At 29.3% G+C, this 21422-nt stretch overlaps 3 protein-coding genes across 4 annotated transcripts; all 3 read right to left on the bottom strand.

Annotated features, from left to right (window-relative positions):
* Nucleotides 1–4367: 4367 nt before the first annotated feature.
* LOC107470323 (uncharacterized) lies at nucleotides 4368–5138 on the bottom strand. The gene has a single exon (XM_021134001.1). The coding sequence runs from the start codon at nucleotides 5136–5138 to the stop codon at nucleotides 4368–4370; it is 771 nt and encodes a 256-aa protein (XP_020989660.1).
* A 1410-nt stretch (nucleotides 5139–6548) lies between these two features.
* On the bottom strand, nucleotides 6549–10070 carry LOC107470322 (glutathione S-transferase T3-like). Its single transcript, XM_016089710.1, has 2 exons — nucleotides 10067–10070; nucleotides 6549–6985 (listed from the first exon to the last, which is right to left on the bottom strand). The coding sequence occupies exons 1-2, from the start codon at nucleotides 10068–10070 to the stop codon at nucleotides 6549–6551; spliced, it is 441 nt and encodes a 146-aa protein (XP_015945196.1).
* Nucleotides 10071–11680: 1610 nt separating this feature from the next.
* On the bottom strand, nucleotides 11681–13870 carry LOC107470324 (uncharacterized). 2 transcript variants are annotated; one of them, XM_016089711.3, is made up of 2 exons: nucleotides 13712–13870; nucleotides 11681–11971 (listed from the first exon to the last, which is right to left on the bottom strand). In XM_016089711.3, exons 1-2 carry the CDS (start codon nucleotides 13830–13832, stop codon nucleotides 11811–11813), a joined length of 282 nt encoding a protein of 93 aa, XP_015945197.1. In that variant the 5' UTR covers nucleotides 13833–13870; the 3' UTR covers nucleotides 11681–11810. The 2 variants fall into 2 exon arrangements, with proteins under 2 accessions (XP_015945197.1, XP_015945198.1); XM_016089712.3 differs by lacking the exon at nucleotides 13712–13870 and adding an exon at nucleotides 12572–12688.
* Between the last annotated feature and the right edge of the window lie 7552 nt (nucleotides 13871–21422).

The raw sequence follows: 21422 nt of genomic DNA, 5'->3' as shown, positions 1-21422 counted from the left end.
CCCGGTTCTCATACCATATGTTGTCGTTATTTTTTAGATGCAAGCCGCAACCCACCTCGGTGAGTTTTGTGGATGATGATAGAGCGAAGGATGGCTTGATGTTTTACTTTTGTTTTACTATTGTAGTTGAACTCTCACTTTTGTATACTGTTGCCTTTGAGGATTTTTACTTTGAAAACTTTGAGAGACAGGATGTAGCCATTTTATTATCAAAAGCTCTATTGTATCTTTGAAACTAGCAGGCCTAAACTCTGCGGGTAGTGACTAGTTTTTTTTTTTACTATTATGTGTGTGTGTGTGTGTGTATAACTTGTTTAACTATTACCTTACATATCTTGGAGCTTGTACAAGATTTTATGTATTTTGTTCTTAACTGTGTCAATGCGCTTTAGCTATCGTGTGTGAATGCTTCGCGTTTTGTATTTCTGAGTTATTCTTTGATTCATCGGGATTCTAATCTTAACACTCCTTGATTATATATTATTTTATGAGCTTTAGTCCTATTGTGATGCTTTATCGCCTTTACTTTACGACTATAGGGTAAAGTTTAGCGTGATAGGTATTACACTCTGGCCCAAAATCACCAATACTCATTATCACCATCATTATACACCACATTCATTTATATACCATATCAAATCTTCCTTCAATTAATCATACATATTACACACATTCAAACCACCAAATCATGCAATTTAAACTTATCTTAGGGCCATTAGTCTAAATTTCACACAACATTACATATTATCTAGGAAAAATCGACACCATATCTTAGCCGATTCTCTCTGTACAAAATACCAAAAAAACCTTCTTTTCTACAAGTTTTTCAAGCCTCCAATTTCAACAAGCTCCGGCCACTAATACTCAAACCCAAGCACTCTAATGCCAAATTCAAACTCCAAACAACATCAATTTAATCTAATTCCATGCAATATACCCAAAATCAATACTAGGGCTAATAACTTCCATAAACCACAAGAGTTTATTGAATCCTTACCTTATCCAAAGATGTTATCTCTTTCTATATATCCCTATATAATTATTTAAAAATTTACTTCTCATACAATTAGAAGTAAACTCTTATGGATATTCATAGTTGAAAAAGTTCTTTCAATTAATGCAGTTGCTATAAAAAAAATTAAAGCTAATATAAAAAAAAAATATAATACTCTTTTGAGTCGATCCTTAAAAAAAACATAAATTTTATATAAATTAAGAATTGATAATTTTAATAGACATGTACTATAAAATTTTTAAATTAACTATTAAGTATCAAAAATTGAATAAAAAATAATTATGAAGTTAAACTCTATAATTTAATAAAAACAAATAAATATTATTATTATATATTATTCAAAAAATTTTAAAAATTGAAGTGGGACACTTGGCCCCACACTAATAATACATGTATATCCGTCCCTGGCCTCTACATTTCTATTGATTGTTTCACCATATCTCAAAGCCCAACAAAATTTGCTATCTTGTCTACCAATGGTTAGTGGAGAATGAAAAAAAGTAGATAAAAGCTTGTGTAGAATTTTTAGTTCCAAAATATCTCAAATTAAGTTTCGATAATTAAAAAAATAGATATAATTTAATTTTTTTAATGTGTTATCTAATATTTGTTCAAGTGTACTAAGAAATAACTTGAGAAATATAAGCAAATTAGATAACTTCTGAACCTAAAAAAGTTTAAACAATAACAATACAACTTCAAAAGCTGAACTAAGTAAACTGGCTATGTCAGGAAGCTATGTAACTAACTCAGAAAAAATATAACACACCTCAAAGAATATTGTATTATCCCTTAGTGAAAAACAGATGAGGGTGCGAAGTTGCTGATCTTAGAAAGTCATAAATAAAATAGTTTATTTTGACTTCAACATTTGAATTTGATCGTACTCAACAAGAAAAATAGTTTCAAAGAAGCTTCTTATCTCATCTGCTCAAAGAACACTACAAAGCTTTTAAAAAATGATAAAAAAAAATACTGACAGGAATAAAAGGCACATCACCTTTCACACATCTCTATAGATATACAAGGACAATGACTAATTAAAAGAGGTTTCTAACTACTCATTTTGTCTCAGGACTATATAATAAATATATCTTTAAAACCTCTACAAGATGAAGAAGATTTCTGAGAAGACCACCTACAGAAAAATTTTATTGTAAATCGATTTCTCATCTTCACTCGATAAGTTTTAGACTTATGAAAGTTTAGAAACCTCAGTTGTAGCCTAAATTTGTATTATATAGCAGTTATAGATTACTCTTGTGTTGATCTAAGATAGCTCTATTGAGTATAGATAATCTGTTAGGCTACATCTTAGAATATATAGGATAGAATTTGTATATGAAGTTGTGAAGTTGAAAATTTTCACCATGCATCTGCATTACCGTGAGTACCAATACTCATCAATATCTGAAATATGTTAACCCTTCATAGCTAATATCTTAAAACTATCTCAGGAACTTGGGAAAGGATTTGTCAACTCAGTTATATATAAAAGTTGAGAACATCTTTTTAGTTGGTTTACATTACGAGTCTATAGACTCTACAATTATTTAATAATTTAGACATTTACTTATCCTTACTCATGAGAAGACTTAAATTAAAGAAAGAATATCTAAGGTTTTTAAACCATCTCCATTAGGAAACTCATCCCAGTTTATAATCCATCTGTCATAAAAAGTAACTCCACATCAACTTTTGTGTCATAAATAGTAAATAGGAACTCAAAACATCTCCCTCTTCTCCATTAGGAGGAACTAACTTTAGTCCCTATTGTGGTCCCACTTAATTAATTAATTAAAATACTTAATTAATTAATTAATTAATTAATTAAAATGCTTAAAATTAATGTAATTAATTTTTTTCAATAATATTATTTAAATTTATAAGTTTAAAAATAATTTACTATTAAAAGATATTAATATTAAATAAATTCATATATAATAATAATACACAATATATAATTTGGGGTTACACTAATTTGTAACATTACTTAATACAAAGAAAAACATAATTAAACTTTATAGTTGACGACAAGCATTGTGAAATTGCGATATATGTTCAATTAAGTCTTCTTTCAATTGTCTATGCTGCTGCATATTTTGAAATTGGACATTTCTTTGGAGAAATTAATGGTATGGTGCGAAATCTTCTTCTCCCAGCTGAGGTTGTGAGAATAGAAGTGTATCTAAGTGGTGTATATAGAGTAACAAAATATTAATTTATTAATAATAACGGTAACATAATAACGGCTAGTTTTGCAACAGCTAATTTTGCAACGGCTAATTTAATATAATAATATAAATTATTATATAAATAAAAATTTAATCATTTAATTAATTAATTATTATAATTATTAGTAAATTAAATACGATTTAATTATTTAATATAATTAATCATATTTAATTTATTAATAATTATAATAACTAATTAATTATGTAAAGTATACTATATATATATATATATATCTTGTTGTATAAAAAATTTGACTCTAACAAAAGATAAAAACTAACGTGATAAACAATTTTGTAAAACTAACTGAATGGTTAATAAATAAATAACACCGGAAGACTACGTACGGCGTATGCATGCAGCATGCTCCTCCTCGCTCGGAGACAAGACGACCACAAATATTAACAAAAATAAAAGACAGAATAATGAGCTCTTTGCTTAATTATTCATTCTATGTTGTGGTGTGAGTGTCGTTTCCAAGCACATACATCCTTTCTTTCTTTTTGTTCACATTCTTCTCATCATATATACATATGTTTATGGCACTTTGCATGCCATGCATTTTTCTTCCAGACCCTAATAATATACCTTCCCATTTCTATTAATTACCATCATCTTTTATAAGTTTAAAATTTTAACTTATAAATTTATTAAAAAAAAATAGATCAAATCATAATTAGGTCTAAAACAAATAAAATAAAATAAACATAAAATAACTAACCAAAATAATCATAAAATAAATATTAAAAAAGTAATACTTATTTAATTTATCTTGACTAACAAGAGTTTTCAATACATTTTGTAAATAGTAAAATGTTTGATTTTTATTTTTTAGTTGTTGTTCTTGTAATTAGATCAATTGACATTTCTTGAACAGGTGCTCTTAGGAGGAACTAACTTTAGTCCTAGTTGGTCCATTTAATTAATTAATTAAAATACTTGTAATTAATATAATTAATTTTTTTAATAATGTAATTTAAATATTTAAATTTAAAAATAATTCACTATTAAAAGATATTAATATTAAATAAATTCATATATAATAATAATACACAATATATAATTCGGGGTTACACTAATTTGTAAAATTACTTAATACAAAGAAAAACATAATTAAACTCTATAGTTGACGACAAGCATTGTGAAATTGCCATATGTGTTCAATCAAGTCCTCCTTCAATTGTCTATGCTGCTGCCTATTTCGAACTTGGGCATTTCTTTGGAGAAATTGATGGTATTGTGCAAAATCTTCCTCTCCCAGCTGAGGTTGTGATAAGCCATTTTCAACATCATCATACTCTAAGCCTTGAGTAAAATTTCCTGCATAACTGTCTCTTTCATCCTCAACAATCATATTATGCAATATAATACAAGCTCTCATTATGTTGGCAAGCTTCTTCTTTTCCCAAAAACAAGCTGGACCACGTATAATTGCAAAGCGTGCTTGCAACACTCCAAATGCTTGTTCCACATCTTTTCTTTGTCCTTCTTGGTATTGTGCAAATAACTTGCGTTTCTCACCTTGTGGCTTTGAGATTGATTTGACAAATGTGGCCCATTCAGGATAAATACCATCTGCTAAATAGTATCCCATTGTATAATTATTATTACCATTAATAGTATAATTTACCTCCGGAGCACGGTCATTCAGAATATCATCAAACACTGGAGAACGATCTAACACGTTGATATCATTATTTGAACCAGAAACTCCAATGAACGCATGCCATATCCAAAGGTCTGAAGATGCTACAACCTCAAGTACTATGGTTGCAACCCCACGATAACCACTCATGTACATACCTTTCCACGCCTTTGGACAATTTTTCCATTGCCAATGCATGCAGTCAATGCTACCCAACATGCCAGGAAAGCCACGACCTTCCGTCATTTGTAGCAGGCGTTGTACGTCATTTGGATTGGATTTTCGCAAGTATTCATCTTAAAACACAGAAATGACACCTTCAACAAATTTTCCAAGCATTCAATTGTAGTGTTCTCGCCTATGTGCACATAATCATCAACAGCATCAGCTGCTACGCCATATGCTAACATCCGTATCGCAGCGGTACATTTTTGAAGTGGTGACAAGCCTCTTCTTCTAGTTGCATCAAGCCTCTGTTGGAAATACGGATAGACGTTTGAGAGAGCATCTACTATCCGAAGGAACACATCTCTTCTACAAAGTAATCTTGGAAAAGGCGATCATGTCCTGATTTTCGATCTTTGTTGATCCATCTACGAGTAATCGGGATAGGGCTTCTATTGATATCTTCTTCTTCTGAATCTTCGAGTAAATACTCATCGATCCAATTATCTATGAGTGTGTTATCTTGCCATCTTCTTTTGCCATACAAAGTCTCATTAAATATATCATCAAAATTTCTAACCATATGGAGAAATGTAATTTTTAGTTCTCTGTCGAGGTGAGAAACAAAAGTTGAAGTGGAGTTGTGGAGTCATTGGTAGTTGATATTTATAAGTGTGTCTGCAATAAGTACCTTAACAGCTAGTTTTGTAATGGCTAGTTTTGCAACGGCTACTTTTGCAACGGCTAGTTTTCCTTAACGGCTACTTAATGGCTAGTTTTGCAACGGCTACTTAACGGCTAGTTTTGCAACGGTCACTTTTATGAACAATAACAGCACAATAATATTGACTAATTTAAAAACTTACATCAGAAATAAATAAAACAAACTACATCACATACCAGTAATACGCAATAAATAAATAAGAACATCCTACATAACTCTACGAATACAAGGAACCATTAAATAAACCACTTGGCCATTATTTTCTCACATGCAATCTCATGAAGAGCTCATCGTTTCTCACTCATTGTAGACGTGTCAGCATTAAGTATTTGCACATCCATTTCCCTTTCTTTTGCTTTTATCTCCATTTCTTTAATATACCTCTGAGTTTGTAATTCTTGTTCTTTCATTGCCGCTTGAATTTGTAACTCCTTCTCTTTGATTGCCATAATCTTTGTTCTATGTTATTTCTCCTCTTCTCTTTCTTTTTCCCTTTTCATTAGTTCCTTTGCTCTAACATTCTTAATATCTTCCATGAGAGATAATTTTTTGACAACCGATGATTTTCTTTCGCTAAAATCTTCAGACATCTGTGCTTTTTTCTTACCTCTTCGCTTGCTCTTCTTTAATCCTTGTGGGCGAACGGGAGAGTCCACACCGGGTTCGTCAGCCAACGGTGATTCTGGGTTTGATGAGGATGAGTATGCTCCAGTTGCACTAACCTTGGTTCTCTTTGAGCCGCCACTCTGTGTAGGTAGTTGGCTTCTTCATTTTTGCTCCAACCAAAGCATGTTCCAATGCCTCTCAAAAGTAAACTTTTGACAATAATTTGTGGAATAAAGTTTATAAGCCAACTCCTTTATATCATCAGCGTTCGAACCACTCCTTATGTTTCGACTAGCTTGATCGTAGCAACCAGCAAATTGTGCAACAGCCTTGTTGATCTTATACCATCGTTTCTTACATGCAACTATCCCCCTTGTCATGTCGGTGCAAAATTCTACCCGGTAGCTATGAATTCGACTCCAAAATATTTTTCCCTTTTGATTGGTACCAACTACAGGGTCAGTTGAAACATTTAACCATCCACTGATCAGCATCTCATCCTCTTTCCAATGCCAGTGTTGAATACTATCTTGCCTCTGATCTTCAATATCATCATCATTAAGGTCGATAGCATCTAATCCACGAGGGTTGGCAAAATCTGAATATTACGAATTTGGACAAGATTGTATAGGAGTCTGAGAGGATGGGTTAGAAGAGCCACCAACACCAGATGAGTTATGTCTTGATGCACTGAATTGAGTTGGAAACAGCAAGGAAGTTGGAGTAACATTTTTGATAAAGGGGTTAAATATGGACGAAAATGGAAAATGAGATGTTTGTGAATTTTGATTTTGCGGTTGGAATATAGAAAACTGATTATTATAAGGAGTTTGAAAATTGAAATTAGAAATATTTTGTGGATTTGGATTTTGAAATGAATTTGGTAGTATGAAGTTTTGATTTGGAACTTGAGAGTTTGAGGTTTGAGATTGTTGGGTATTTGGAATTTGAGGAAAGTTTTGTAAGTAATTGAAGTAGAAATTTAATTATTTAATTTATTTAATTATTATAATTATTAATAAATTAATTATAATTTAATTACTTAATTAATTATTAGTTAATTAATTAATATAAATTATTAATTAAATAAAAATATCAATATTTAATTTAATTAGTCATTATAATTATTATTAAATTAATTATTATTTAATTATATAATATAATTATTTAATTAATTAATATAATTATTTAATTAATTAATATTGTATATAATTATTTATTTTTTATTTAGTTGTCACTTCGCAATTGTATATTGATTAATGGGAGTCCCCATTTAGAGGGACTCCCTCTTCTCTTTTTCTTCTTGAAAAAAGTGAAGAAATTCACTTTAGTTCCCTCCAACGGTCCAATTTCTTTTTTCTCTGACTAAATAGTAATCGGGCTTCTCTATTGGAGATGCTTTTAAAGATAGTTTGTGGTTGGATCAAAGTCTTATATGATGAGAATATCAAGAGAATATCCAAAAAAATTTAGTTGTTAAGGTAACCAATCCAGCAACTTTTTAGCTTGAGAAGCTTTGAAGCAATAATATTTAAAGTTCATAGATGCGGAGTATTCAATCCAAGTCCTTCCTAAGAAAATTCGTAAAATAAGGTAAAGTATAGTTTTGTCTTTAAAATTTGTTAAAAATTTAAAAAATGTCCATAAATTTTATTTTATTTTAATTTTATCTTAAAAATTTTTAATTTGTATTAAATATATATCTTTAAAGACTAATTTTTTAAGAAACTTTAGGACTAATTTAGCAATCATTTTACAAGAACAACTTTTAACACAAGCAAATTAGACATAGTTGTCATGCATTATTGCTAGATTAATCTTTAACTTTTTGAAAATTTAGCTATCAAAGAATATATTTGCTAATGTAATTAAAAATATCATAGATAAAATTAAAATAAAATAAAACTTAAGAATATATGTAAAATTTTTAACAAACTTTAAAAATAAAAAATATCTTTATTCTAGTATAATATTTAAATTTCTTAAATTGAATTACAATTTAATGTGAGTCACTTTGTAGTCTTATAAATGCTTGAAAAAATAATATCTATAATTCTTAAATTGTACGATACAATCTGAGTCAAAGGTGCGATCTTAAATGACTCCATAAAAATAATAACCTTCGTATATTCATTCTAATAGTAGAAGTTTTAATGACTCTTGAACACTGTATTATAGGCATTTTAACCGAGCTAATATACGTCCTTTATATACTCCTTATATTCTATGCTTTACATCTATGTTAGTTAAGAGATTCTCAGTTATGTTTATTTCACGATCTGCCAAGACCTCATATTCTTCTCTAACCAAATTGAAATCCTCAAAGGATATTAAAAACTATCTTATAATTTGAAGCATTTTATATAGTATTTTTGGAATGTATATTAATATATTATTTAAAATAAGATAAATTTTACTCAATTCTCTTTAAAATAAAGAATAAATTATTCTCTTGTGACATATCTTTAATAATTATTAGATAAAATGAGTTGAGTTATTGTAGTTAATATTAACTCTGAATTTAACCTAAGTTATAGTAATCTAACTAGTTAATTAACCAAGGTATAACTTTTTTATAATTTATAAAAATTACTAGAAAATTACATTTTGTAATTTTAATCACACAATAAAAAAATTTCAAAAAATGAAAAAAAAATAAAACATTTGATGCCTCTTTAAGGTTGAAAATCAGTAAAAATTCTATTTGTGTCATTCTATCTTAAGACCAAGAAATAAAATTATTGTACTCTCTGTACCAGATAATTTATGGTTCAATATTATTAACTATCTTTTTCATATGTATATATTTATCAATCACCCCTCAGACGGCTTCTTCTCCAAACACCTACCATATATACAAAGAAAAAATTGATCACCATCGTCTCTTTTTTCCTTTTTTTAAACTCCTTTGATTCTTTCGTGGTATTATATATGTACATATAATCCCTTCTCTCTCTAATTTATCAAGAGAGAATTTTTAAGAATTTTTTATGTCTAATAATTTTTATAATTTGCAAAAAAGAAATATCATGGTTAATTAATTAGGTAATCAAAACTTAGATTAAATTAAAAATCAAAGTTAATTATGATAAACCAACCAATTTTATATAATAATCACTAAATATATTATAAAGAGTAATTTATCATTTATTTTAGAGAAGATTGGATAGAATTCACCTTAAAATAGTTATTTTTTAAATAATCATATTTGCTCTTTTAACTCTAAAAGGGATTTTAAATCAATATGTTAAAGAATTTCTAGAACTTAATTTAACATTTTTTACTGCATACATACAAGTCCAAAAATTTGGAAAGCATTCGTAGTTCACGATGACTGTGTCCAGAATTAGGATACCATACTATATTTTGCAAGGATGATGGTGGTGCTACCAAGAATGTCCTTTGGTTGGTGAAATGATAGTGAAGGAATTGGAAGGTGATATGATTGACCTGAAAATGTTGCATTTGATGATTCAAATTGTTGACCAAACCTAATGACAAAACAAGCGAGTTGAATTGTTAAATTTATCACATCTCATAAATCTTCTTCTTGATCAATAGGCATAGAGGATTGAGATAAATTGGCTAATGGAATTGCTTGAGATGGTTTCTTGAATCGATTGAACATATCTTCATATGCTACCAAGTATGATTCTATTTCCAACTACTATAAACTTACCCATTTTTTTGCTGCCAATAAAACCTGATACTCCTCAGTGAGCTCATGAAGAATAGTTTGAATTTATTCATCTTGAGAAAATGGTGCTTCTAATACAATTAAAGAATCTACTAATTGTCTGATTCTTGCAAGATCTTAGACTTTAAGAATAGTATCCCATGTCTAATAAAAAAATTTGCAGGACATAACACTGTTTTTAAAAGTTGTGTCCATAGATGCTAATAGCCAAGTCATAAGTGATTTGTTTAAGTTTTCTTTTTTAAAGGTTTTTTATTTTGTCTTTGTTGGCTTTGCTGGATCTTTAGAATTCACTGTTTATACAGGGAGCTTTCTTTCTTGAAGTGTGTCCTTCAAGATTCTAACTTTCCACTGTGATGATTGTAGTTTGTTTCCATCAAGCTTATCTAAAATGCCTGGTAAGAGATATTAAAATTAGTGACTTGGTATGTATGTACAAGCTAGTGACTTGGTAACTCCTTGTGCAACTGAATTGATAACAGAATTTCAGTTACACTCTAATTACATAAAAGATAAGTTAGGCTAAATTTTGTCGCTAAATTTTTGGTTTATGAATAAAATGAACTTATACTATCCAGAATAACCATCCGAATACCAGAGATAACCATCCGGATCACAGGGATAATAAACATCTCATGTTATAAAAAGCTAATTTTGGATTTACCAAGGTTCGAACTCTTGACTTTCCAGATCTGAAACTCTAATACCATGTCCTAAAACCACTCATCCCAAAAGCATAACCTAATAGGACAATTTTAACACTAATAATCATATCTCTTTTTTAAATTGTTTTTCTTCCATGCATTCATTTTCCACTCTCTCACAAACCTAAAAGTTAGGCTGCGGAAGCTTCTTGATTATTGTGTTCTGTGGCTCCTAACACATGATTGATAACTTTTTTATAGCGTAGGGCACTTTCTAGGGTGTAGCATAACGAAATAATGGAAAATATTTCAATTCCTTATTTGTAACCTAACAGATAGAGATTATTGCTGCATTTTTTGTTGACATTTCTATGTCTTATATGTTCTACCAGATTATAAAATTCACGGATTATGACTGCTCACAAGTGATTATTATCCACTAAATTATCGTTATCATGTCATTAGATACTTATATTTAATAACTAATTTTATTATACAAATAGCATTTTGATATATACGCAGTGTTTCATTTTACTTTCATGCATACTACATCTTCATTCTTAGTTCCACTGTATATGATGAGACTTGACTTGATTAATTAAATTTAGTATATATCTCAACACCTTATAACTGATCCAATTAAAAGGTATAATTGACTGCTCTTTCCACATTGTTAATTGATTGAAATATTATTAACAATTTTTTAATCACGCCAAGCCACATATTAAACTCTGTTATACCTATTCTTTTCAATTTACATTAAATTAATAATATTATTCTTCTTGATGAGAACAAAACCATATATAATAATTAAAACAGTGATCTTGATATCAGATGAAACGAATTTATTCTGTGGATGGAACTCGATGGAAGCTAAGAAATATAAGTTTGATATTTTGCATGAGGAAGAAGCCGGGTACACATCCTAATTCCTAAGTATATACGTACAAAGTTCAAAAGGATAATATATTGAAAGTTATTTACATTTTGTACATATTATAATTAATTAATTTATCACCGAGGACGGTGATTTTTCGATCTTCTACCAAAAATGGAAAAGGGAAGAAAAGAAAATTAAATATTTAATTATGAATGGGAGGGTTCTTCCCTGCAGGAGTGTAGTCCATAGTAGCTAATTCATGAACCTCTTGTTTTGGGTCAAACACATTGCTGTTGACCTTCTTATTATCAATATTCTCAGATAATAATGATGATTTCACTGTCTCGCGCAAACTTCTTGCAGCTGCATCAACACAAAACAACGCACAAGCTAATAAGTAGTCATCTATCTTCAGTTAATTATGTACTCACTTTAATATTATTTAAAAAAACACTTCTTCCTATTAGCTTAATTTAAAAGAAAAAATTTAATAACATGTTATCAGAGATTTATATGTCTCCTCCATCTTATTCACTTAAGCTTTTGAAAAAAAGTAATTTTATAACATAATATAAAATCTCCAAAAAAAGAATTTTAGTAAAAGACAATAAATAAAAAATTATGTAAAAAATTTACATAAATTCATAAAAAACTATTTTATAAGGACATATTAAAAATATGAATTATGCTACGTGTACTAAAATCAGACACTAATATAAAATACTTGCTAAAATGCAAATATATATTAAAAATAAATTAAACTACATATATATTTATCTACAAATATATTAGTGGCTGATTTTAGTGGCTAATTTTGATGTACAAATAGCATTTTTGTAAAAATATACTCATTCATTTGTTTTTTTCTATCGAAAGTCTCTAGAAGAAGTATAGTTATTAAATTGGAGAGAGGATTTAATCAAAGTATATAAATAGTGAGAGAGAACGAAATAATAAGCTCACCTGTAGCTGTAGTGGTAATGAAGCACAAGAATAGAAAAGCAACAAGAAGAAGACGAAGGCGTTTGCTTGGTAACGTAGCCATCTTATATATTTAATTTGATATATTTGGTGTGGTGGGAAGGAGGAGTGAATGAAGGAAATGAAGGAAGCATTTGGGTGCGTAAGAATTCATCTGAGGAGGAGAGTGGACGCAAACAAGAGAAACAATTGTTGAAATTTAGGTTCAAATCAATGTCTCCCTGCTTTCTCTTCGCTGAAAACGACAACACTTTTTATTGTTGTCCTCCCCCAATCGACAAAACTAAATAGAGGATCCAAGCATATAAACTATACATGAACACTTAATTCCTTTATTACACAATGCTATATATGCATTAGTGGTACCTTGTCCAACGCTTTGCACCTTCTCATTCTTCAATTTTTACTAGTATGTTGTGCAAACATCCGCAACCGTACCAAACACTCTATCTAACCAGTAAATAATTTTCATTTTTTATTGATCAGTAATAATTTATATCTATATTTATTAAAATTTATATTATAAACTAATACAATTTATTTATCAAAAAATTTAATATTTATACCGACTAAATAATAGTCAAAAAATCAAAATTACTAAAAATTAGTGATGTACTAGAATTTCTTATATCTAATATATATGATACTCCAACAAATATATAATAATTGATTTGATAATTAATTTTTAATATAAATATAATATTTTTGAAAATCAAATATGTCTATGTAAATTTTCTGAGATCAAATTCCGAACCTAAATTTTCATTATAATATATATATTGGAGTATTGGGATGTATAATCCATCTCTCTGAATTATGTATCCTATACACTTGCAAATTGCCTTGTAAATTGCAATAAACTATTGAATATATGGTGAATGGTGATTATATATAAGGGTATTTTTATTAAAAAAAAGTTTTATCACATTGAGGCAGAGCAAAGGAACAGTTAAAACAGAAAAGCAACAAATCGTATATAATTTTTAATTTTTTATGTTATTTTTGACATTGTCGTTAACAACTAATCATCCACCAGATTTCTCCTATATAAGAGCGAGTGCAATAATATATACAGTTTTAAATTTCTAGAGATTAATCAAACAGCGACATTATGATGAGAACCTGATATTAGGCATTTGTGCATAGAATTGAAGAATTGATGGTGTTGCAAGCACATGGCACTTCTCCTACAACAGATGCAGAGAGTGGCTGCTATGCATCCATGAGCAGAATTATAGGCCATATATAAGAAATTAGGATTTTATTAGGGAAGAAGCCAAATATAAAAAGTACTGTAACATATAGATTATTATTCACTTTAATCATGCCTAGTTTTTGAAGCAAGCATTTAATATAATGAACCAAAATACATAACCGACAACGATGTGGGGTTTTAGATCATTTTCAAATAATAAGGGAGGGCAATAATCAACATTCAACAATGTAATACATACAGAAAAATCACATGCAAGAGTGCTCATCTATCTAATTGTGGGGTTGCTTTGTCCCTTTATATAATACCTAGCCATATACTAATCATCAAATTATTATCTTTCTCATAGGGCCCCTTATGCTTCTTAACTATAAGAATAAATAGCACCAGAAAAATTACTGCTGGAAAATCGAGAACCATTAAGAAGAATACGTAAATTACTAAAGGGATTTAAGAGAATTAATTACTTGTAGATATACACACTAAACGTAATTACAAGTATTTTGATGTCAAGAGACTAAAAGCATTTTTGAATTTCTAAGTATTTTTTAAAAGAATTGAATTCTTTTATAATGTTAGCCTAAGACTCATTTATAAACTTTTTAATTTTTATGTAAACTGATAATTATACTTTATATTATAGTTATAAAAATCGAATCGGATCGGTTAGTTCGATCAAAAAATCGATAAATCAGACTCTTAATCGATTTAGTCCAGTGTTATAACAGTTTAAAGATGAGAATCGATAAAAAAGGTCAACATCGGTTAAATTCAGTAGAAATCAATAGAAAATCGATCTAACCAAATTCTTCTAAAAAAAATTCTAAAATTATTAAAGATGTGGTTTAAAATCTGAGTCCTCTTTGTTATTACATGTTCCTTTTGTCACTAAACTATGTTATTTCTTATTATTTTATATGTTAATTATTAATTAATATAATAAAAATATACAATAATTTCCCAAACCAAAGTGATTTCAAGGTATGGAGCTCTATAACGGTCATAAACTATAGAACAATAAAGGAGCGCAAAAGCAACCTGATATGTTTGGCAATCACTGTATCGCCATCTGCAGCTCCAAGATGTCGCAGAACTACCTCCTCAAGATGACCATCTCTATATGCATGCTGTAATTGAGACATAAAACGCAATTAGGCTGCTGCCAATTTTTAAAAATGCCTTTTACTCACCAATCAAGCATCAATTGAGGCATAAAACGATTCTGAGTTCAAAAAATTTGCATTCATGTACCAATTTCATGTAATAATGTCTCAAATCTAACTAATAAGAAAACAAACTAAAAATTCTATTTTAAACATTTCTCAACTATTTAGAATCAAAACCTAATCTAATCCTATTTTAACAACCTAAAAATCCACTAATATTAAATATATATAAACAAAAATATCAAATATTTTTATTAATTACAATATCATTATTCTTTTTATGATTTTATGATATTTATTAAATATTATTTTTTAATAAATACATATAGTATATAACAATATAATAAATAGAAACTAATTAGTTAGTTATTAAAATAAAAAATATTTACTTTAGTATAAAAAAATTAAAAATTTTTATTATGAAAAATACTAGAATTCATATACTTATTTAATGATAACTGGATTATAACTTGTTGATTATAATTTGTTAAAACTTGATTGTTTTTAAATATTAATGAAGATATGTATTTTAAATTTTAATTTTAAGTTTTTAACTATTATATATTTTTTATTTATATAGGACTGATTCTATCGGTTTAACCAATAATTTATTGATTCAACTAATAAACCAACAAACTAATAATTTGACCGTTCGATTCTGACAACTATACTTTTTACACTATTTTCGGCCAATTTGAATTGCCCTATGCAATTGTTTCCACACTCTTTGCTTAGTCTCATCAATTGAAAATCTCAAAAAAATAACTAAAATGTCTTTTTTTTATTATTTATTGGCTTATAATTGTAAAAACCGGATTAAAATCCTATTTATAATTATAAAAATTGAATTGGATTGACCGATTAGTTCGAAAAATTAGTGAATGGGACTTCCAATCAATCTGGTCTAATTTTTGAACCACTTAAAGATAAAATTGATAAAAATGAAGTTTGAATTTGGATTTTCTTTGTGCTTGCATGCTCTCCTTGCCACTAAGCCATGTTGTTTCTTATAATATCAAATGTTAATTGTTAATTATATAGTAAAAACGTACAATAAATTTTTTAGATATTATTTTAATTTTATACTCACTTATATTTAAATTAATTATATTTTTTATTATTCATAATTATTAATATAAATATAATTAAATATGTATAAATAAAAATATAAAATATTATGATTTTATAATATTTATTAAATATTATTTTTTAATAAAAATAATATAATAAATATAAACTAATTAATTAGTTATTAAAATAAAAAAAAAACTAGAATTTTATATACTTATTTAATAATAACTAGATTATAACTTGTTGATTGTAATTTGTTAAAACTTGATTATTTTTAGAATATTAGTGAAGATATATATTTTAAATTTTAATTTTAGGTTTTGGACTATTTTATATTTTTTATTTATGTAGCACCGATTCTGTCGGTTCAACCAAAAATTCGTCGGTTGAACCAATAAACTAATAAATCAATAATTTGACCAGTTTGATTACCGATTTGGTTCTAACACTATGTTGCTTTTTTTCCCTCAAATTACTTGCATACTCCAATGAATTGAATAATTTTGCATATGAACCAAATGTTAAAGATTGTTTTCTTGGGCATGTTCGTGCGTGTTGTAATTAAAATGCAACTTAGCTTAGTCCTTTTGAGTTGAAAAACAGTTTAGTGTTTTAATTTGTAAAGAGATAGATCTTCTTTTATCTTTTTTAATTCTATTGTAAATTTGTGATAAAATCCCAATTTATAAACAAATAGGCTTGTAACATTTTTTTATATTCATGAGTATTGATAAATAATATTAAATCTTGTTCTATGTTGTATTCTTGTTTTACTCTTTAAACCAAATTTAATTCTTATAAACTTAATCTTTATTCATTTCTTATGCACCATCTTTTGCCTTTATAGCTTGTTTGATCATTGTTAATAACCTCAGGACATTATACTAGAATTTTTTAATCTAAACTCCTAAGATATTTTCGAGCAACAACCTGTCAATGAATCTTCCTTCTTCACTCAAAGTGGTCATTTGTGATAACCTGTTGTCAAAAATAGCGAAGCTTTTGCTCTTGAACCAGAAGCATCAAATTCAAAAATCTGGAAATCTCAGGTGCTACTCCCTTTCACCATTGACGGTGTAGAGTTAGCTTTTATTGGCCCTATCATCTCTCCCAATGCCACAAACAAGATCAGAATTTTTTTTCCTGGTCACTCAAAGAAAATCTGTTGCTTTTCAAGACTCTATTCCTATTGGGTATTTCAACTCACACAACAGGTTATTCAGAAATCCCAAAAGACCAACATTGATGGTTACTATGCTTGGTTGGATAGGGTTGAAATCGAAAAGATGTCCCTGTGGAAAGAAATTAAAATATGCGATCTAATTTAACTCACTAAAATCTCTTACACCGTTAATTCAGGACTAATGAAGGTGCATTATACTTTTGGGACAAGATTTCTCATATTTTTCACACCTCATACGGCATGGTTACTCTTACTCTTCTGGGTATAACTGCTATAACTGGTTTACCTCTTTGGGAGAGAAAACTTTAACTACCACTAAGTCAATCACAGGAGTTGAGTATTTTATTGATCTCTTTTTTACCACCTACCAGAGTTTCATTCGCAACAACAAAGGTCAAAATGAAGAAAGTTTTGGATAATGAGCACATAGTCTTCCTTCTCTATTGGTTGAGCGGCGTTATTTTCTGTGCTCAAAGCATTCAAGTTGAAGCCACTTATCTTTGATTGGCCATTATGTTAGACGAAAGTAGGAAATTTTGTCTAACCAAATTGTTCTTGACTCAACTACATCTCACTTTAGATTGGATCATGGACCTTATGAGGGAGCCGCTTCAACTCTTCTGTAAGGATAAGGAACCACCACTAGATTCTGGCTTTATGGTTGAATTGGCATTGTGCTACCCGAGGACAGCGAATGTACTAAAGTAGCTAGCGTAACTTCCAATCCCTGCTTAGAAAACAAGAAAAAAGGATTAAGAGAAGAGCATATAGAGGAAGGTTGGATGTAATTCAAGTACAGAAATATGGACATGAGCCCCCACAAACAAGCTCTCAGGAAAAAAGAATTGAAAATAGGCCAAGCCTTTTTCTAGAACTATTTGGAAGAAGACAAAGGAGCCTAGCTGACCCAGATCCTCAAAATCAAGAGAAAGAAATCAATTGAAAGAGGACTAAATATAAGTCCAATCGATCTGCTTCCTTCAGTAGTTAGTTACAAATGTATGATAGATCTATTATTGTTGGCTAGGAAGTCTGCACAAAAAGTTACCTTGGCAAAGGCTGTGAACAGGAAAGGAGAATCACTAATGTTGACGGTCCCGTTTGATTTTTTCAATTATGACTTTCTGCCATTTTTTAATCTAAGCGACAACCATGTTTGAACCAAAAAGATCCTACAGACTCTATGATTATGGGGCACCATCTGCTTAACTTAATTTTTTCTGAGAAGTTAATGACTTTATATGATAAGATAAAACACTTCTTACATGCTTTCTGTTACTTGCTAGAGAAAGGCCACAATATCAACGTGACTCATTTTGCCAACTGTCAAGCTGGTCTAGAATGGTTGATGCAATCTCTTACCCCAACTAAAATTACACAAGAGAAAAGTATTATCATTTGGTCACAATTCTTGACTCTCCAACTACTTTTTGCTGGATTTCTAGGTAAAGATGACCTAAGAATAATAGTCTATATGTCAAACGTCGTATCTAGAAAATTTGGACTAACTCAAGCCATTCCATCTTCTTACCATCTTCAAGAAGCTCAATCTTTGCATACCAAAACTACTTCACTAGAAGATCCGTTGAACCTTCAGAAGGACAATGCTTTTCCAAGTAAATTCCACCTGTTACCCTATAAGACCTGTCTGTTGATCACATATTTATTTTTTTTTCTTAGTGAAAAATATATTACTCTTCCATTAAAGTCACTTTTAGTTGTCGAAGGATGACTACTGCTCTTATGATGCAGCAAGTGAGGAGAATGTTAATTATTAAAAAAAGTAATTACAACTAAATCATTTGTCTATTTGAATTAAACAAATTATGCTCTTCTTTGTGTGATTGTTAAAATTTTTTTCTCATGTATGATGCCTTTTTTTACAGAGAAAAATACTACATTACTTGCTATCAATCCTCCTCTAAGAAAGACTTCTAATAGGCTTGTAGGAAAAAGGAAGCTCAATCCTAATTACCTAGTTGGGTCAAAAGGAAACTTGAACTAATTACGATGTCATCATCTTCAAATAATGATGATAACAAAGACACATCAAGTACATCCAATGACAATAATGAGAGACCAGCAATCTCTCAGAACAATAATGACGAAGACGAGAACAACTCATTTAGTAATAAAGCAGTAAGTGACTCCTCTTCTAAAGACACTGACATCGATGCCTTTTGCCTCAGTGGTTAATTTGTTCCTCAAGTATATTCATCTATTCTCACATCCTTCAGGTTAAAAATAACATTGTCTTAAAGAAATTAACTGTTCATGATGTCTCTCATGCTGAATTTTTTTTACCATCAATTTCTTTTTATGTTAATTTCATTAATTATCTTCGTTCTTATTTCATTTCTCGTTCTAGATTACTGCAGCTCTTACTATTTCACTATTTGTGCCTAACACCAAAAATCCTGCAGCTACCACATCAGATCAACCCACACTTAGTATCAAATCTGATAAGGTGTAATATGTCATTTAGACTAATTAATTTTTTTTTTTGCAAATTTTGTTGACATCTTTTTTTGTATTCTTGTTTTAGATTCTAAACTTTGAAATTCATCTGAGTGAGCTACTGAAAAAATAAATGCCAATCATTTCTATCCATGCTCATACCTCCAATATTGTGGTGAATGTCTTGTTGTCAAACTTAGAAAGTTTGAATGAAGCGTATGCATGTAGTATGGATAGTATGGATGCGGATAAGAAAGCCATAATTGACCATCCAAAGTCACCTTTCAACAAAATAGCTCCATGTACACCTCCCACAACTAAGGCTGTTGGCAAATCCATTCTACTTCTTTTGGGCGCAAACAAATTGGTACTATCCTATCCAAACTTCTCTTGACGCTTGCCACTAATCTGTACATTAAGGCTCAACTTTCTAACATTCTTTAGACCTTTTCAATTACTTCGCATCTTGAGACTATTGACCCTTTGTTGGCTCACTTATGAAAGGTTTATGAGGACCATTACATCAAATTTTTAGACTCTTAAGCAACTATCTCATCATATCAGCAATCAACTAAATCTTTTTCCAAGTTGAAACAAGACACCTCGTCTTTTGAAATTGCTAAAACTACCCTGGCTATCCATATTGCAAAAGCTAAAGACTGGACTCATGAATTGTACGAAGAAATTCAAGACTTGGAACAACAATTGGTTGTCAAAAAAGAGATAAAAAATAAGTTAGACGCTGCTTTGATAAAGAATGAAGGTCTTTGTTAAAGCAAGCAGCATGCTTGATAGTAGCAGTGTATCCTTACAATCCCTTAAAAAGAAGATGCTTTCCTCGAATCAAGATGCAAAAGAAGCCATGAATTTTCAAACTACTCTTCATATTGAAATTACTCATTTGAAAGAGATCTTTCAGGCTTAATCTTATATTTTTCATATGAACTATTTCTTTTAATATGTTCCTGAAATTTTTTATTTTTAATTAGATTTTACATACTAAGCAAATTAGAGTTTTTTTGCTTTTTTATTTGTTTTTGTATGCACTCTATCTTTATTTTGTAAACTGGTTGACACTTGTTCCGTTTAAAAAGTTATTACATTACTTCATATCAAGACAATTATTGATATCACAATAACCTCTTTTATATTTTATTTGAGATGACCTCCATATTTGTCTATATCAGGTTGCCCTAATGCATGCCACCTCATATGTGTTTGCCTCAAGTGTTGGGAATAAGGAGTATGACCACATCCAATCAATCATGTGTCAAATAATTTGTTATTGTTATTGTATTAAAATCTTAATATAATAAGGTCATTGAGTGCATATAGAGATATGACCATTGAACTGACTCACTTTGAGAATTCCTAATGGTTATAATTACCGCATATTTGTCAATAGGATATTCTCAAGATGAATATAGTAATAGAGTTTCCTTTGACCTGCGACTGTCATAGTAATTAACAATTTATTTATTATACTTTGATTCCAGACACCTAATACCCTAGAGTGCTAGTTGAATGGACATTGGGTATAATTTAAATACTTGTAGAATTAATGATTAGTCAATAAGGAATCTGTCAACTCTCGGTAAAGAGTTTGAGCTCTATGATTATAATGACTGAGATGAATAAAACCTTGGCCAAGGAGATTGAATGAATGAAGAAATGAGTTTCTTAAGTCATTCACAGTTCATAATAATAATAATAATAATGGTAACAAGTTAGAGTTTGACAATT

This window comes from Arachis duranensis, chromosome 10, assembly GCF_000817695.3.
Source record: "Arachis duranensis cultivar V14167 chromosome 10, aradu.V14167.gnm2.J7QH, whole genome shotgun sequence".
NCBI lineage: Eukaryota > Viridiplantae > Streptophyta > Magnoliopsida > Fabales > Fabaceae > Arachis > Arachis duranensis.
The sequence above is the reverse complement of the archived record's forward strand: the minus strand, read 5'-3'. Positions and strand labels throughout refer to the sequence as shown.